Consider the following 18,453-nt stretch of genomic DNA (forward strand, 5'->3'; position numbering starts at 1 on the left):
GGGCTGCTGGCAATGCCCACGCTGGGCGTTATTCTGCCCACGAGCCCACAAGAGCAAGCAGGGGAGGCACCTGACCTCAGGCTCCCACAAATCAGGCTCTGGCTTTTCCCTACTTGGCCAACTCCAGCAGGAAGTGATGAAAATCAGGGTTGGTGTTTACTAAGTCCTTACTACACACCTAATGCTACTGAGTCCATAGTTATCACTGAACCCTCAACACATCCCTTTGAAAAGATTCCAGAATTTCTACCAATAATTTACACAGGAGGAAGCAAGTTCACAGAGGGAAAATGCCTGGGCTAGAATGTGAGCCAAGGTCTGACCGATGCAGGGCTCAAGCCCATAACCTCTGTGCCTCCGTTCTGGAATCCCTGGACCTGGAGGGGTCCTTGGACACTGCAAGCTCTGAGCAGTGCCCAGGTCCACCTTGGCAAATACCTGCAGGGCGCTGGGTGGCCCTTCTCCAACCTCAGGAAGGCTCATGAACACAGAATCCAACTGATTGCAAAAGTCTAGCCGTTTAATAACAAATACCAGCCCCCGACCCTCACCCCATCACAACACCCCAAGAATCACGGGTCCCACCATGAGGGGTAGAGAGCTGTGCAAGGCCAGGGTGAATGCGGGCAGCAGGTGAGGGGCTGGTTAGGCTCCTGCACTGTCTCCTGGGAGCACAGAATCAGGCTGGGCACAGAGGCCTCTTCTCTGCCCAGCCACCAGCTGGCAGCCACCAAGGGAGGCCAGAGCTGCCCACGGCTCCAGCCAGAGAGCATGAAGGGGCCAGGGCTGGCCAGGGGAAAAAGGGGAATGAGAACAGAGCCGACTCTGGTCTGTCACCAAGCTTAGGTCCTCTGGCCTGCCTTTGCCATGCCCAGCTGCCAGGAACTGGTCTCAGCCCAGTGAGGGGCTGCCGGCGCTCACACCGGCCTTGCCTTCTTGGCCTTCTTCTCAGACCTCACGGCCTCATCATGGGCTTTCCGCTTCTCTGCCAGCTTGTTGGCCTGTGGGGAGGAAGGGGGAAATCAGGCTGGGATGTGTGTGGGGACGGGCAAAGGGAGGACAATCTCCTTCCTTCTTCTCAACGTTGTCCCTTAAAAGCAGAGCTTCCAAAAAAGCTCACAGGCAAACTCCCCTTGGAAAAGAAATCTACTTGACCCACACTTCTTCATGGGGAAAAAATAGGCCCCACCCTTGCCTTTATGACACTTTATTAGTAGGGGACAGGCCACACGTTGTATTTCATCATGAAAAGAAGTTCATATTACAGTTAAAAGAAAAAAAAATTACACTTCAATGTGTTATTACATGCAAAAGAGCCCGGGGGGCTGGTACTACAGATCAGTGCTCTGAGAGGACTGTGAGCCACTTCTGCACCACCCATTACAGAGTTCTGGGTGCAGGAGTGTGTCCGTTAGTTTATGTGTGCATGTATGTATTTTAGACAGGGCCTTGCTCTGCTGCCTGAGCTGGAATGCAGTGGCATGATCACAGCTCACTGCAGCCTCAAACTCTTGGGCTCACATGATCCTCCTGCCTCAGTCTCCTGCGTAGCTGGGACTGCAGTTGTGAGCCACCGCACATGGCAATTTTTTAAAAACGAGCATATACGGCTTTGTGAACAAGAAAAAAACAAACTAAGAGAGAAGCTTAACGTAAGCCTCCCGCAGTCCCTGAATCTGTTCCCAGTTCTCAGACCCCGGCAGACGCAGGAACAGCCGGGCGCAGGACAAGGAATGAAGCCCCAAGGAGAGCTGGGGCCAGAACTCGTGGTACCAAGATGCCCACACAGGCCTGGGTGGGGCCCCAGAGGCTGGGCTAGACCAGGGAGGTGACCTCAGGAAACACTGGAGAGACACAGCATCTGCCCAGAGGAGAGCCAGTGGCCTAAGTTCACCTAAATTCACCGAAGTTCACAGCCGGTGGTCATGACCGAGGTCTCTGGTAGGCGGCCAGGACTTACCTCGCGGATTTTGCGCCTCTTGCCAAACATGATCTTGTTGTACAGGTACTTCTCCCGCTTCCTCATCATCATGATGGCCAAGCGCTTGGCCTCGCTCTCCTCCTCCTGGGCCAGCCGCTGCTTGTCCTCCAGCTTCACGGTGCCTTCCATCACCCGGGGCTTCTGGGGACACAGGCAGGATGCTTGTGGGGGCAGGTCACCCTCCCCTGCCAGTCCCCTGGCTCCTGCTTTTCTGGGCCAGGGCGGGCACCAAGGGGCCAGTGGGGACACTTCCCAGGCTGTACCCCCAACCGAGCACCCCCATACCTTCCCCTCCACCCTCTGCTCCTCCAGGACTGTCAGTCGGGCTTCTTCCTCCTTTTCTGAGCCAGTCTCCACATCTTCCTCTTCTTCATTTTCTCCCCCTTCATCACCATCGCCTTCATTGTCTTCCTTGTCTTCTTCCTCCTCCTCTTCATCTTCCTCCTCTTCCAACTCATTCAAGTTTCCTATAGACAGCCAATAACTCAACAACTTCTTTTTTTTTTCAGAGACAGGGTCTCGTTCTGTCACTCAGGCTGGAGTATAGTGGCGTCATCATAGCTCACTGTAACCTCGAACTTGTGGGGTCAAGCGATCCCCCTGCCTGAGCCTCCCAGGCTCAGTCTCAGTGGCTGGGACTACAGGTGTGTGCCACGAGGCCTGGCTAATTTATTTTTTGTAGAGATGGGGTCTCACTGTGTTGACCAGACTGAGCCACTAACTTCTGAATGCCCGGGAGCCTGCTTTTCCCTGGCAGGGTGAGAACAGGCCCAGGCACCATCCTCTCTGATCCTGCTACCTTTAGCCATGGGGACATTTCAAAGGCAGTTCAGGGCTGTCCCAACTGTGGCCCCTTCTGGCACCTCCCCGCAGCCCCAGCTGCCTTCCAAAGAAACTGCAAGACCCTACTCCTGAGCTCTGACACTTCCTGTGTAAATACTGATGCCAACTCTGCCCATTCCTCTGCTCAGTTACCCTGAATGTCAAATAACACCTGCGTGCAGGACATAAAGGCTTCTCCTAAGCTTTTCTCCAAAGAGCTGTTTGCTCCCGCGGCCCTGTTCCCTGGAGCCTGCCACCTTTGCAGCCAGGGCCAGCCCAGAGGGGCCCGTCCACCTTGCTGCCCAGCCCCTTCCTGCTCACCTGGGTCCTCTCCCCGCTGCAGAGCCAGCAGCTTCAGTTTCTCGGGTGGGATGTAATCTCCTTCCTTCTCGGACACGAAGGGCGACAGGTGCGGGGGCAGCTGCACGCCAGGGAAGTACTCTGCTACAGGGAGGAGGAGCCGGGCATTCACAGAGTCAAACACCCACTGGGGCTGCACGTAGTACCTGGGTGAGAGTGGTGGCAGAGACAGGTCACAGAGGGCAACTCAAGGTCCTGTGGCATCCCTCTGAGACAGACCTCCACCCCCAGAAATCCAGATGAGGGCCTTAGGGGCCTACCTGCCAATGACGGAGGTCTGTTGCCCAGGCCGGTCGATAATCTGGTGGGTGATGCAGGAGTCTGTGACGTCATAGGTGGCCCCAATGCAGACAGACTTGTCCCAGGATACATCCCCCCCAAAACTCCTACAGGCACAGAGAGAGCCCACATGGTGCCCGGGTATGAGCTGCCTGTCCTGGGACTCGCTGGCAGCCCAGCCCACAAACTCACCCTCCCAGGACGTAGCTGTCCCCTCCCCTGCCCCAGGAGCCTTCCATGTGTGCCCAGACCTCAAGTCCTGGCCTAGTGGAGACCTTTCACCCACTGCCCATCCTGCCCCGAGCTGGGAACAGAGTGATGGTAGCACGGCCCTTTGTCGAGTGCCTCCTACATGCTTGGTGCTTTCCCTGTAAGAAGGGGAAAGCGGCGCCGTCTCCGTGTTACCTAAGGACATGCAGGGCAGGACCCAGACCAGAGCGTGGCAGAGCTGTCGGCCGGCCCTGGAGCCCCCTTACCTGATGATGAAGGCCAGGGCCTCTCGGGGCACCTCGCGATTCAGGAAGAACTTCAGGCCCTCAAAAAGCTTCTTGTGCTTTTCCTGTGCTTCCAGCTCTTTCCTGTGTTCCTCCTCCTGCTCCGCCATCTCCTGCCAAAAGAAGGGCCAGGCCTCGCACCACCGCTGCAGGGCCAGGGTTGGAGGTGACACCCTCCCCAGCATCTTCTAGATCCCAGATCTTCTCGGTGCCAGCTCCCGTTCCCCTCCCAACTCCCTTCTGGAAGGCAGTGCAGCGCTTACCCCCTCGGCAGGGAACTCATCCACTTCGGCCTCCTCGTCCGTGGCAGGCACCACCACGCGGGCCAGGCTGGCACTCAGGGCGGCCAGTTTCTATAGGACAGAAGCAGGGCGGCTGCTTGCAGGTGGGCACCTTGCCTGGTGTGTGGCCAGGGTGGGAGGGGCAGCAGTGACAATTCTGGGCCATCAGTGGGTTTGGGTTCCAAGGGCAAGCCCTGAGACCACTCACCCAGGGCCAGACCCCCAGAGGTGCCGGGAACGGGGACCACCCCCCGGGGGGAAGCCTCTCTCACCTCCATAGAGCTCTCGGAGTCCAACGCGTAGGTGTCCTCACCGGCCTTCGCCTCCGCGTGGGCCTGACTCTCGAGCTGGGAGGCAAGCGGAAGGTCAGAGGGATGAGGACACCACAGTCCCTCCCCTCCACGTGGAGAAGGCTGTGGCCCCTGCACTGTGGGCAGACGTGCTGGGGTGGGCCCTACCTTGGGTGGGTAGTGGAGGTTGAGCGACTGATAGAGGCGGAAGTTGACAAAGCCCAGCAAGGTGGTGTAGAACTCGGTGAAGGTGGCCATGACCCTGTAGTCCACGTCTGTCGGGTGCTGGGGAGCACAGGCAGAACAGAGAACCCACATGGGGCGGCATGTCTGACCTACCCGAGGACCCCAAGCAACTTGAGAACAGCCCTGCCTTGGGAATGCGGCCCTAGGCAAAGGGTGGCAATGGCATGTCCCCACCCAAGGGCACTCTGGGCGAGGCTCTGGATAGGGGTCCTGAGGGTTAGCCAGACCCCCATACCATAAAGTGGGGGAGTTGGAGGAGGGCCTTACTGGCCCACCCCTCTCCTGTGCCAGCATCCTTCAAGTCTAGCTCAGACTTTTGTCCTTGGAGAGACTGCTTTCCCCGACCTAGTCGGAGGGCGTGCCTTCTCCATCACCCACCCACGAGCTTTGTTTAGTGCCTGCTCTAGGGCCAGCTAGTAAGTGCCAGCAGCACAGTCCTCCCAGAGCCTAGCACCGTCCCTGGCCCAGGGAAAGGGTTGATGAAACCTTAGGCGACTAAGGTGACTAGGGAAGGTCAAGCCCAGCTGGGGGCAGTGGGTGGACAGGACTCAGCCTATCCACGTCCTAGCAAGAGCCTTGGGATGGACACTCAGAAGTCAGGGCCTGTCCTCAGGCCCAAGCCGAGGACCCAGGACAGGCGCAGGCAGCTGGCCCGGCTCAGCCCCAGGGAACTTTTGGGAAATGGTGGGCAGAGAATTACTTCCTTGGGGCAAAGAAAGGCCCAGAGCTACACTCACAAGCTGCCAACCCAGCAAGCAGGGGACATGGAGGGCTCATTTTTGCCCTTGAGGAGTTAAAAAAGCAAAATGGGGCAAAGATCTGAGACCTAGACAGAAATACCTAGACTCCTGAATGACATGGCCCTCTAAAGTCAGGGAGACCTGCTGAGCCCTGGGACACGGCAGGCTGTTCTGAGCAATATCAATATGGACAACGATCACCAGGGTGACTCCGGGCTGTTTCCCTATTCTCCTGCCAGGCAGTGACCTGTGCTGTGGGGGCTCAGAGGCCAAGAGGTGCCCTGCCTGTCTCCGCACACACACCTCCATCCGTCCACGAGAATCTGCCAGGGCCCCCCATGGGCCTGGGGGGCACGTTTGGGCACCAGCTCCACTTCCCATAGCGCAGCACTAAGCACAGTGCCCCTGCCCCTGTTACCGGCCTGGGTCCCACTGCTGTGGGCCCAACACTGGCTGTTCAGGGAAGGGGCACACCAGGGCCTCTGCTATGACCTAGTACCAGTCCCCTATCCTCTACTGAGGCAGCAAACCGGCCAGGGAGGAAGGAAGAATGGGTGGCCCCTTCCCTTCCCCCAGGGCCAGCTGCGTGGAGGCCGGCCCTCCACAGGGGCCTATTCACCCCCCAGAAGGACATACAAAGACCAGTCTGAGCAGCATAGGGGTGGGACATCAGAGAAAAGGAAGGACAGAGAGGGCCAGAGAGGAAGGCAGGAAGGAAGGAGGAGGAATGGAGAGGGATAGAGGGAGGAAGAGCCACAGGCTCTGATCACCCACACCCACCCCAGGGAGTGGGAGCAGGGACTGCTGAGGGCCAAACCCGCCTCTTGCCCACAAACAGGCCACAGCCTCACCACCAGGCAGCCATGCTGTCAGGATGGGGTCTGGCCCTTGCAGCCCCTGGAGCACCCGCTAACCTGGGCAGCAAACCCACTGTTCGGCCAGGCTGGCAGCATCTGCTCTCTGCTGAAGGCATCAGTTCCCACTTAGGGAACACGCAGCAAGTTGGGCCAAATGCAGGCCCACAGAGCGAGGAGCCTGGCTGAGACCCTCTGGGGGACCAGAGGCTAATGATATCTTCATACAGTGATGAAACCAGGATTCCTCTCAGTGGACCCCCACCAGCAACTCCCAGGATTAAAAGATCAGTAAGAAGCAGGGCTGTTCCTCCCCAGCCCCGCCTGATCCTCCAGCCCTGTGGGGCAGGCGTGGCAGGGAGGATGCAGGGGCGGGAGACAAGGCAGCTGGGCCAAGGTTAGGCAGCTGCCAGCGGCAGAGTGGGGATGAGGACCCCAGTGGGTCTGCCCTGTCCCTGCGGTGGCACTGCAGGGTGCTGGGGGAGCAGCTGCCCTCGCTGTTCATTCAGCACCCTAAAGGCCCAAGCACTGGGCACTGTTAAGGTTCTGTCCTTACATCCTCATGACAAGGCTCAGGCACTACTGACCGAGGCGCAGAGTGATCAAGGAACACGGCCAAGGTCAGGCAGCTGGCAGGTGCTGCAGCTGGGCTGGCTCAGGGCTCCTGCTCTTAACTTTGATGCTCTATATATGGCACATTCCCCCTATCCCAGGCCACCCTCTGCCAACAATCGGGAACCCAGCTGGACTCCGCAGGACAGCAAAACCCCCCTTCCTCCATGCCCCCACGTCTGTCTAGCAGCCAGGAGAGCCCCTCCCCATGGGCACACTCACGTCATGGGAGAAGGCGTAGGGTGTGATCCACACGATGGGCTGTCCCAGCACCTCGGCCTGGTAGTAAATGCCTTTGATGGACAGGAAGACCTGGGCGGGGACAAACAGCATGGTGAAGACCATGGGGTGGCAGGGCAGGGGCAGGGTGCCCCCCAGGTGTCCCAGGCTCACCTTGCGCAGGGCACGGGCAGCAATGACGTAGTGCATGAACTCCACGGTGAGCCGGCGGCAGAGCTGAATGGTGTGCACGTGGCACTTGCCAGTCCTCGGGAAGGTGGAAAAGAGGAAGCACATGGAGAGGGCGTCGTCCAGGTCCCGCAGAGCATCGATGAACGTGGGGTACCTGCACGGCCGGGAGGGTGGCGCTTAAGGCTAGTTTAGCCTGGGATCCGAGGGGGTGCCTGACCTTGCCCCACCCCAGAGGCCCATTTCCCAAGCCAGGCCTTGCAACTGCCTTCCGACCTGGCACAGCAGCTTCCCCACAGCTGGCCACAGGCCTGGGAACAGCCCTGGGAGGAACTGCTTAACCAGGACGATCCCGACAGGAGCCCTCAAGACACCCACTGCCCACTGAAGACCCAGCCTCGACCCACTTCCGAATTTTGTGGTGAATGAGGGTAGATGAAGTCAGCGGCTCTCTGACTCTTTTTGAGGCAGAAACTTTAGTTAAAAAGAAATCTACCAGGAGGTCCAAGATGAAAAACAGAAAAACACAAAGCTAGACAGGAACAGTGGCTCACGCCTGTAATCCTAGCACTCTGGGAGGCTGAGATGGGAGGATCACTTGAGGTCAGGAGTTCGAGACCAGCCTGAGCAAGAGTGAGACCCTCATCTCTACTAAAAATAGAAAAAATTAGCTGGGCGTGGTGGTGTGTGCCTGTAGTCCCAGCCACACGGTAGGCTGAGGCAGGAAGATCCCTTGAGCCCAGGACCCAGGAGTTTGAGGTTGCTGTGAGCTAGGCTGACGCCATGGCACTCTAGCCTGGGCAACAGAGCGAGACTCTGTCTCCAAAAAAAAAAAAAGAAAGAAAGAAAGAAAGAAAAACACGAAGCCGCCCTAGTAGGCTGGTGGGGGTGGTGGAGCTGCCTCCCCTCAGAGCACTTATGTCTGGGCCTGGTCACAGGGCACCAGAGGGGGTTATGTCTCCTTGTCTCTTATCTCCCAAACCCCTGTCTAGGTGGCAGAACCAATGAGACCTAGAGAATTGGGTCCTGGGTCAGGAAGAGCCAGAGGCAGGAACGTGCTTCCAGGAATCCAGTGGTAAATGAGGAAGCCGATGAGAATGAGCCCCCCTGGGCGGGATCCACTACTGTGTGGCTGCCCCGCTGAGGGACAGAGGTGTGGGGCATGGAGAAGACTCCATACCACGAGTAATGACCCTTGGATTCTAGTCCTATTCTGAGCTGTGACCCAGGGTGGCTTATTTAGCCTCACCCAGCCCCAGTTTCATCTGGAAAATGACATCGTTAGACTAGACTGGTTGGTTTAAAACTGGGTTTTTGTAGCTTCCTAGAAATGCCCTGGGACCAAGTGGACAGACAGACAGGGCTTCAAGCCTCCCTCCCACAGCCAGATCTGCTGCCAGAGCCTCTGGCACCCAAACTGCCTTCCAGGAAGCTTCCTTTTGAAGAAAGGGTATTTCTAAAAGGACTCTGGGCTGGGCACAGTGGCTCATGCCTATAATCCTAGCACTTTGGGAGGCTGAGGCAGGATGATCATTTGAGCCCAGGAGATTGAGACCAGCCTGGGCAACATAGCAAGACCCTGTCTCTACCAAAAAAAACCCAAAAAAAACCAAAAAAAACACCACAGCAACAAAGAATTAGCTGGGCATGGTGGTGCACATCGGTAGTGCTACCTACTCAGGAGGCTGAGGCAGGAGGATCACTTGAACCCAGGAATCCCAGGTCACAGTGAGCTGTGATTTTGCCACTGCACTCCAGCCTGGGTGACAGAGAGAGATCCTGTCTCAAAAACAAAACAAAATGAAAGGCTCTGAAAGCCATGAGACCAGCCATCGCCCCAAGGTCCTTCCAGCCTCAGAGGGCACTACTCACTGTAGCGAGTCAGGAGAGGCCTTCCAGGTCTTCAAACCCAGGCCAAGATGGAAGAAAGACCTGCAGGGACCTCACCAGGCAGTAGAGGGGTGTCTGGTCTTGTAGTACAGCAGCAAGAACCTCAACTGGCCCCCTCTGGTGGTTTCCTAACTCACCACCTTGCAGATGAAAGCGAGTGCCTAGGCCTTTTGCAGAAACAACACTGGCCATTTCTGAGCCACCTGCTTTTTTTCTTGAAGCTCTGGCTAAGCGGGAGGGGGGTGATAAGGAATGGGAACACCACAACCAAACCACCACCTGGTGTGTGAGTCCAGGCACTTACTTTCTTCTTGTGCATTTTTTTCATTTGTTTCACGTAACAGCTATGTGTCGTAGTAGGACAGGAACTACCACTATCTCTCTGTTAGAGAGGAGGACTCTCTCAGAGCAGGAACTGTGCTCTGGCCGCCCAGCTCTGGGCTGGTGTGAGTACCAGCTGTCTAGCTGCTGGCCAGGGCTCTCCCTGTGACAGCCCACAGTGGGCTGAATGCAGCCAAGCCCGTCCATCCTGGAGCTAAGTGTTTCTGGGCCATCAGCCCCAAGAGAAGATATATATTCACTAACCCAGGGTTTGTAAACTTTACCACTATTGACATTTTGGGCCAGATTGTTCTGTTGGGGGGCTGTTCTGTGCATTGTGAGGCATTTGGCAGCATCCCTGGCCTCTATCCACTAGATACCAATAGCACCCCCATCCAAGTGGTGAGAAACAAGTGTCTCCAGACATTGCCACATGTCCCCTGGGGGGCAAAATCACTGCTGGTTAAGAATCACTGATTTAGCTGATGAATGAAGGGGACTTCTGAGAAGGCTGGAACGGTTTGGACCAGAGGTGTCCAGCCATGTCTCCCGGGTCTCACCACATACCCTACGTGCAGCCCCAGAGCTCTGGCTCTTCCCCACCACAGGGCCTTTGCACGTGCTATTGCTTCTGCTAGGAATGTGCTTCCCTTGGCTGGCTCAAATGTCTCCCCTCACATGTCTCCTGTGATAAGCCTTTAACTAACATACCTCTCCCTGGTCCCTTCCCGCTGTTCACATCCCTCATGGCACTCTCTGCAACTTGCAATCACTATGATGATTTGTCAGTTTGGTTTCTGGTCTGCCTCCTCCAAAAGGGTGCAAACTCTTTGAGCAGGGTCGGCCTTGTCCCCTCCAGTATCCCCAGAAAGCAGTGTTCTGTTTTTTTAAGAGACAGGGTCTCTCTCTGTTGCCCACATTGGAGTCCAGAGGCAGGATCATAGCTCACTGCAGCCTCGAACTCCTAGACTCAAGTGATCCTCCTGCTTCAGCCTCCCGAGTAGCTGGGACTACAGGTGTGCACCACCATACCTGGTCAATTTTTAAAAAGCTTTTTGTAGAGACAGAGTCTTGCTATGTTGCCCAGGCTGAGAGAGCAGGGTTCTGAGGGGCTCACTCACCGCTCCTTGATGATGTGGTCAAGTTTGTAGTTGGGCTTATTGTCCTTCAGGCGCTCGACGGTGTTCCACTCACTCTTCCCATAGGCCTTCCGGAGCTTCCGGACAAACACCTGGAAGAGACCACTGATGCTGGGGCCAAGCGCTCCTGGACACCCCTCTCCCATGGAGCTCGATTTGTGGGGTGGGAGGACTCTCAATGCCTCCTGAAGCTGGCCACGGCTGACTGCCTGTGTGACCAGCTCTCTTGGCCCAGGATTTGCAAAACAGCCAAATCCACAGAGCACCAAGACTGACCTATGTTAACCTGCAGAGCTGGACCAGGCACCCCTTCTGACAATGCACAGATGTGCTGACTCCACACATTTATTTGGAAGGAAGGCAAGGCACAGCAGCCCCATCTCCAACCAAGAAGAGAGGCCAAGTGACCTGCCACTGAGGCAGATCAGGGTGGGAAGGACTGACTTGCATTCCCAACACCAGACTGTGTCAGCATGAAACAAGCTGTGGGTCCATGTGGGGCACTGAGGGATCCAGAAAATGCAAGGAGTCATGGAGTCAGGTCCTCCAAGCCAACTGACTTCTTCCCATCGAGCATGTCTGTTCAGGCCAGGCCCAGTACTCCTCAGAGGCTCAAAGGCTACCTCTGCTGGGATTATGGACAGCAATCTCCTATTACGGGCCTGCTGCCAACACAGTGAGCTGATGCAGCTACAAAACCCAACAGCATAAAAGGTCCAGCTACACACCTCAATGGGCTTGGGCAACAGGGCAGGCAGGCAGCTGCTGCCCAGTCCCCTGTGGGCAACCAGGTGGCACCCCATGCCTCCAGGCCAGGGACCACAGTCCGGCCCTGCTCCCAGTCAAAGGTTTCAGTAGCAACTGTCTACTTTCAATTACTTGCATTTGGTACAAATAGGTTTCTGCTTTCTCTGTGGTATTTGAGCATTTAATGATTTCTATTTGTGGAATAAAACGCTTGGTCTCCTGGGAGCAATCTCAGCAAGAATCAGAACAGGAGCTATTTCTTTGGGCAGAGAACACACAAGAAAGCCCCCCAAAACCACCATCTTTTCCTTAAGAACAAAAAATTTAATCTTTCAGAAAGAACCAGGGAAAACCTTTAACAGATAAAGCACTAATCATTTAGCAGGTTCTGTATAAATGATTTCCACATACGGGCACACCCCGGAGACATTGTGGGTTCTATTTTAGACTGTTGCAATAAAATGGGTATCACAACAGAGTTATGATATTTTTAGTTTCCTAGTGCATATAAAAGTTATGTTTACACTATAGTGGAACCTATTAAGTGAGCAATAGCATTGTGCCTAACAAAACAACGTACACATCTTAAGTTTAAAACATTTTATATCAGGCCTGGCACAGTGGCTCACACTTGTAATCCCAGCACTTTAGAAGGCCAAAGTGGGAGGATCGCTTAAGGTCAAGAATTCCAGACAGCCTGGGCAACGTAGTGAGATCGCATCTCCACAAAATAAAAGAAAAATTAGCCAGGTATGGCGGCGCATGCCTGTAGTTTCAGCTACTCAGGAGGCTGAGGCAGGAGGATCACTTGAGCCTAGGTGTTTGAGGCTGCAGTGAGCTATCATGACACCACTTGTGCCCCAGCCTGGATGACAGAGCGACACCCTGTCTCTTAAAAAAAAAAAAGATATCAATGCTGGGCATGGAAAATTAAAAAAAAAATTTTTTTACTGCTAAAATGCTAATGATCGTCTGAACCTTCAGTGTGTTGTAATCTTTTCACTGGTAGGGGGTCTTGCCTTGATGTCGATGGCTGCTGACTGATCAGGGTGGTGGTTGCTAAAGGTTGGGGAGGCTATGGCAATTTCTGAAAACAAGACAAAAATGAAGTGTGCCACATGTATTGACTTTTCCTTTCATGAAAGATTGCTCTGAGGCCAGGCATGGTGGCTCATGCCTGTAATCCCAGCACTCCAGGAGGCCAAGGTGGGAGGATTGCTTGAGCTCAGGAGTTTGAGACTACCCTGAGCAAGAGTAAGACCCCATCTCTATTAAATATAGAAAAAATTAGCCAGGTACTAAAAATAGGGAAAAAAAAAATTAGCCAGGTGTGGTGTCACACGCCTGTAGTCCCAGCTACTCAGGAGGCTTAAGAGGAAGATCACTTGAACCCAGGAGTTGGAGGTTGCTATGAGTTAGGCTGATGCCATGGTACTCTAGCCTGGGCAAAAGAGTGAGATTCTGTCTCCAAAAAAAAGCAAAGATTGCTCTGTATCATGCAATGTTGTTTGATAGCATTTTCCCCACTGTACAACTTCCTTCAAAGTTGGAGTCAATCCTGTCAAACCCTGCTATTGCTTCATCATCTAAGATTATGTAATATTCTAAATCTCTTGTCATTTCAACAATGTTCATGGCATCTTCACCAGGAGGAGATGCCATCTCAAGAAACTCCCTTCTTTGCTCACCCACAAGAAGCAACTCCTAATCTGTTCAAGTTTTATTGTGAGATTGAAGCAATTCAGTTACATCATCAGACTCTGCTTCTAATTCTGTTGTAATTCCAGTTCTCTTGCTGCTTCCACCACATCTGCAGTTATTTCCTCCACTGAAGTCTTGAACCCCTCAAAGTAATCTGTGACGGCTGTAATCAACTTCTTCCAAACTTTGTTAATGTTGACAATTGACCTCCTCTCATGAATCATGAATGTTCACTTTTTTTTTTTTTTGAGACTGAGTCTCACTCTGTTGCCCGAGCGAGTGCCGTGGTGTCAGCCTAGCTCACAGCAACCTCAAACTCCTGAGCTCAAGCGATCCTCCTGGCTCAGTCTCCCAGAGTGCTAGGATTACAGGTGTGAGCCACCACGCCCGGCCCATGAATGTTCTTAATGACGTCTATAATAATGAATCCTTTTCAGAAGGTTTTCAATTTACTTTGCCCAGATCTATGAGAGAAATCACTATCTATGGCAGCTATAGCCTTAAAAAATATATTTCTTAAATAAGATGACTCGAAAGTCGAAATGCCTCCTTGATCTATGGGCTGCAGAATGTAATAGATACCATGTTAGCAGGCAGGAAAAAAGCATTAATCATCTTGTATATCTCCATCAGAGCTTTTGGGTGACCAGGTGCATTGTCACTGAACAGTAATATTTTGAAAGGAATCCTTTTTTCTGAGCAGCAGGTCTCAACAGTGGGCTTAAAATATTCAGTAAACCATGCTGTAAACAGACGTGCTGTCATTCAGCCTTTATTTTTCCATTTCCAGAACATAGGCAGAGTAGACTTAACATAATCCTTAAGGGCCCTGGGATTTTCAGAATGGTAAATGGGCACTGGCTTCAACTTAAAGTCACCAGCTGCATTAGCCCCTGAGAAAAGAGTCCAACCTATCCTTTGAAGTCTTGAAGCCAGGCATTGACTTCTCTTAACTATGAAAGTCCTAGATGGCATTTTCTTCCCATAGAAGGCTGTTTCATCTACACTGAAAATCTGTTGTTTAGTGTAGCTACTTTCATCAATTATCTTAAGCTAGATCTAGTTAATTCTGGCTGTTTTACTTTCTTATCATTTGTGTTCACTGGAGTAGCACTGTTAATTTCATTTAAGAACTTTTCCTTCGCATTCAAAAATTGACTAACTCTTTGGCCCAAGAGGCCTAGCTTTCAGCCTACCTTGGCTTTCAGCATGCCTTCCTCTCTAAGCTTAATGTTGTGTAGCTTTTATTAATAAAGTGAGAGATGTACAATTCTGTCTTTCACATGAACACTTTAGAGGCCATTGTAAGGTTATTAATTGACCTAACTTAAATATTGCTGTGTCTCAGGAAATAGGGAGGCCCAAGGTGAGGGAGAGAAACAGGACAACAGCCAATCAGTGGAACAGTCAGAATACATCCATTTATCAATTAAGTTCACCATCTTATATGGGCATGGCGTGGTGCCCCAAAACAATTACAATAGCAACATCAAAGACCCTGATCACAGATCACCATAACGTATAAAATAATAATGAAAAACTTTGATACGTTGGGAGAATTACCAAAATGTGACACAGAGACATGAAGTGAACACATGCTGTTGGAAAAATGGCACTGAAAGACCTACTCAACACAGGGTTGCCACAAACCTTCAATCTGTAAAAATCACAGTATCTGCAAAGCACAATAGAACAAGGCACAATAAAGCGAGGTATGCCTACTGTATGTAATCTCAGATAATCCTCAAAACATCCCTTTGAGGTAGGATCACCTCCCGCCCTCTATAGGTTTGCTCAGAGAGGGTAAGCAACCTGCCCAGGGTCACAGAGCTGTGACGGGTACCCATCAGACCTTAGAGACCAGGCCTCACCTTGTATTCCCGGAACTTGTTGACAATGGGTTCATGGAGGAGAAACTTGATGTCTTTGATAAGGTAAAAAGTTCGGGCCGCTGTGGAGCCCTTGTTAACCTTCTTCTTGTGTTTGGGCTCATGGGGATAAATGCCCTTTAGGATGCACAGCCGCCTAGAAGACAGAAGCCATATGTCATGTCAGCAAAGCACACAACACTGGTTGTGGCTGGGCCAGAAACCAACAGTGAACAGGGAATGCAGGGCCCCTGTCCTTAGAGAGCTCATATCCTACTGTAGGAGTCGGATGATGACAAGTTCCCCAATACACACAAAAATGTAGACTGTCACAAGCACCAGTAAAGAAACAAACAAGACATTCACAAGGGCTGAGAGGCAGGTACCCCTTTTGTAATAGCTATAGAGGAGTCAGGAAAGGCCTTGCTGAGAAATCAACATTTCAGCCACATAAAAGGGAAAGGGAAGAGCATTATAAGAAGAGGGACAGAGGTCGTAAGGTTGGAAAGAGCTGGGAATGTCTAAAGGACTAAAAATGGGCCAGGTGATGCTAAAAAGGTCAGGGACGGATAGATGGCAGGGCCCACAGGCTGTACAGAAGTCTGGATTTGACTTCTCTGGCTATAGGATCTGGGATCTCCTCTGCCAGAAGAGAGGGGATGGGTGACAAAGACCCAGGACGACCCAGCCTGATGACCCAGTTCTCCTCCAGCTTTCTTTCAGAGCACAGCTCACTAAAGCAAGGGCAGGTGAGAAAGAGGAGGAATAGCAGAATTCCAGACAAAGTAAGACAAGGATACAGCTGAGTTCTCCCTGTGCAATTCACTGCCCAGGCTCCCTGAGGTCGCCCTACATTCCACTCCTCTCCAGCCTCACCTGAAGTCAGCCAAGCTCAGCTGCAGCTTCTTCCGGGCTTTGTTTCGGGTGATATAGTTGGTGGCAGAGCCACGTTCGTACTTGGGGAGGAAAAAACAATTCTCTATGAGCAATGATTGCAGTGACTAATATCAAACTCTGGACATGCCTAAGTCCAGAGGCAGCTATCACTCTGGATAAGTGGCAGAGATGCTTCTGGGATAGGAAATGCTGTAGGGAGGGAGCCGACCTCCCTGAATGAGCCGACCTCCCTCTCCTGCACTGTCCTTACAGTTGTCAGCATAAAGAACACACACGTCTGTATGATGCTGGGGACTATGAGGTTGCTCTAGATAGGGCGCCATGCCAAGCACTTAGTACTAGCTCTAAGTATTGGCCATTACAGTTAGTAATTTCCACATGTTATTTCATTTAATCCCCATAATCCCATTTCATTTAAGCCCCATGAAACAGTAACCATAGTTATCTGTTTATGCAATGTGGTTGGTCTTTTGAGGAGTTGGGGAGAAGCCATTGCAATATTTGAAATACCCACCCAATCAATTTTGTTCCTTTCGGGTGCTATCACTCTGGTTGAAAACACATGCTCTAAGCCACACAGCTTCTCTCCTTCCCCATAAAGTCATTCAACAGACAATAACAGGTCCTTTACCATGTTCAAAGCAATTAAGCTAGATGCCATGAGGGCAATAAAGACAAAAGGCCTGGTCTCTACCTGTCCCCAAGAAGCATATCGTCTTGTGCAATCATCTGGATGCCTGTGATGCTAAGATGCTGCCTCATGCTCACATATCTGTATCCTTGATAAGAGACTAGCAGTGCACTGTACCCAACAACCTATAATGCTTTGGAGTAATGTCACAAGGACCTCTTTGGCTAGGTCCAGCTGTAAAGAGACAAATCTGTAGCCTCCTAAAGGGTATGTTTACAAATAACTTCACAGTCATGAAACACACACTTCACTCATTTTTTCCTTCAGACATTCAACTGGCTATTGGGGATATAGCCTATGCTAAGTCCTGGAGGTACACAGGTGAGTTTCAGACTGCCTCAAGAAGTTGAGTTTCTATTAAGTGTTTTCCATTGCCGTACAGCACACAAGTCTCTGTCATCATGTTTATTCTTTTAAATGGTAAGGCGATAAGTGGTTCTTAATGAGGTGATTTTACTCCCTGGGTATATGCAGGAGGAGGAGAATTCAGCAATGTCTGGAAACATTTTTGGTTCTTGGGTGCTACAGGCATTTGGTGGTAGAGGGTCAGAAATGTTGCTAAACCTCCTACAATGCACAGGACAGCCCTTTTCACAACAAAGAATTATCTGGCCCAAATAGCACAATGGCTCTGAAACTCAGCTTTTAAAACCTGTAATGATTTGTTGATATATTTGCATCTGCACCTCAAGGTCAGACTTTCCACATTATACCTTTGTAATTCCAGTGGCTAGCACTTACTGGATATTCAGTAGTGTACTGGGTTAGAAACAAATCGGTAACAGAAACTGTCAAGCTGAAATAAACACCTGAGCCAATGACATCTTCCTCATCCCCATCCTTTCCCCAATCTTTTTACATGCCACCAGGGTGAACAACTCCCGGAAAAACTCTGGCCATGTTACTCTCCACTTGATCAATTTCTACTGCATTTAGAATAACATCCAAGCTCCTCACCACGGCTTCCAGGCCCTGCATCATTCAGTCCCTGACCAACCGCCAACCTCATCCGATGCCCTTCTTCCTTTGGTTTATTACACCCCACTCATCCTGATGTCCTTCAATTCCTTTCACGCTGCAAACTTATCCTGTCTGTTGGTCTTGGCACTTAGTTTCTCCTGCCAGGCTTGCTTACTAAGCACTCCATGTTATGCTCGAAGAGAACTTCCAAGACAACACTAAATAAATAATGTGACAGTGCTGTAGTGGTGAACTTTACCTAATGTCCACCATCCTTTCAGTAAACAGTTGTCCCATAGTTCTGCCTGCTTTGGGGATAAGGCTATGCTTCCTAAGCTCAACTCTCCGTCACAGTTCTTTCCACTGAACTCGAGTTCTTTCCCGGATTTCATTGGATGAGCGCTGCTGCCCTTGCCCATTTCTCGGACTGCTCGCGGCTGACTCCTGTCGCTTTGATCCCGCCGTTTCTGTCCCCACAAGGGGCCAAGGCCAGCGAAGACACGAACCTAGGCTCCGCCATCCCCACCTCCCACCCTCCGAGAACCCCCGGCGTCTCTTCCACTCACCTTCTTCTTCTCAAGGCCTCCCATGGCCCCGCGCCGAGGAGCCTACCCACGAAGCACCCACGGCGCCACTTCCTCCCTCGTGTGCCTTGACAAGGGCCCTGAGGGCCCCACGCCGCCGGTTTGCAGGGCTGCCCGATGATATGCCTGTGCAAGTTTAGGGAAAGATAGGTATTTCCTCCTCTAGATTTACAACTCTAAAAAAATCACTTAGACCACCCTTTCTATATTTTTTCCACACGCCGATATGTTATGCACAGTTTAAATATTTAAACAATGTGGATATACAGGCATTTTTGTAATCACCCT

The 18,453-nt window shown here is 52.1% G+C and overlaps 1 protein-coding gene across 2 annotated transcripts; it reads right to left on the reverse strand.

The window, feature by feature from the left end:
* Nucleotides 1-499: 499 nt before the first annotated feature.
* On the reverse strand, nucleotides 500-18,245 carry PES1 (pescadillo ribosomal biogenesis factor 1). Of its 2 annotated transcripts, none has more exons than XM_045534473.1 (15): nucleotides 18,148-18,245; nucleotides 15,910-15,989; nucleotides 15,037-15,190; nucleotides 10,700-10,809; nucleotides 7,353-7,524; nucleotides 7,182-7,271; nucleotides 4,676-4,792; nucleotides 4,490-4,564; nucleotides 4,200-4,289; nucleotides 3,919-4,049; nucleotides 3,424-3,549; nucleotides 3,125-3,309; nucleotides 2,267-2,448; nucleotides 1,961-2,119; nucleotides 500-1,001 (listed from the first exon to the last, which is right to left on the reverse strand). In XM_045534473.1, the coding sequence occupies exons 1-15, from the start codon at nucleotides 18,169-18,171 to the stop codon at nucleotides 918-920; spliced, it is 1,779 nt and encodes a 592-aa protein (XP_045390429.1). In that variant the 5' UTR covers nucleotides 18,172-18,245; the 3' UTR covers nucleotides 500-917. The 2 variants fall into 2 exon arrangements, with proteins under 2 accessions (XP_045390429.1, XP_045390428.1); XM_045534472.1 differs by having other exon boundaries at nucleotides 1,961-2,122.
* Between the last annotated feature and the right edge of the window lie 208 nt (nucleotides 18,246-18,453).

The sequence above is a fragment of the Lemur catta genome, chromosome 21, assembly GCF_020740605.2.
Source record: "Lemur catta isolate mLemCat1 chromosome 21, mLemCat1.pri, whole genome shotgun sequence".
NCBI lineage: Eukaryota > Metazoa > Chordata > Mammalia > Primates > Lemuridae > Lemur > Lemur catta.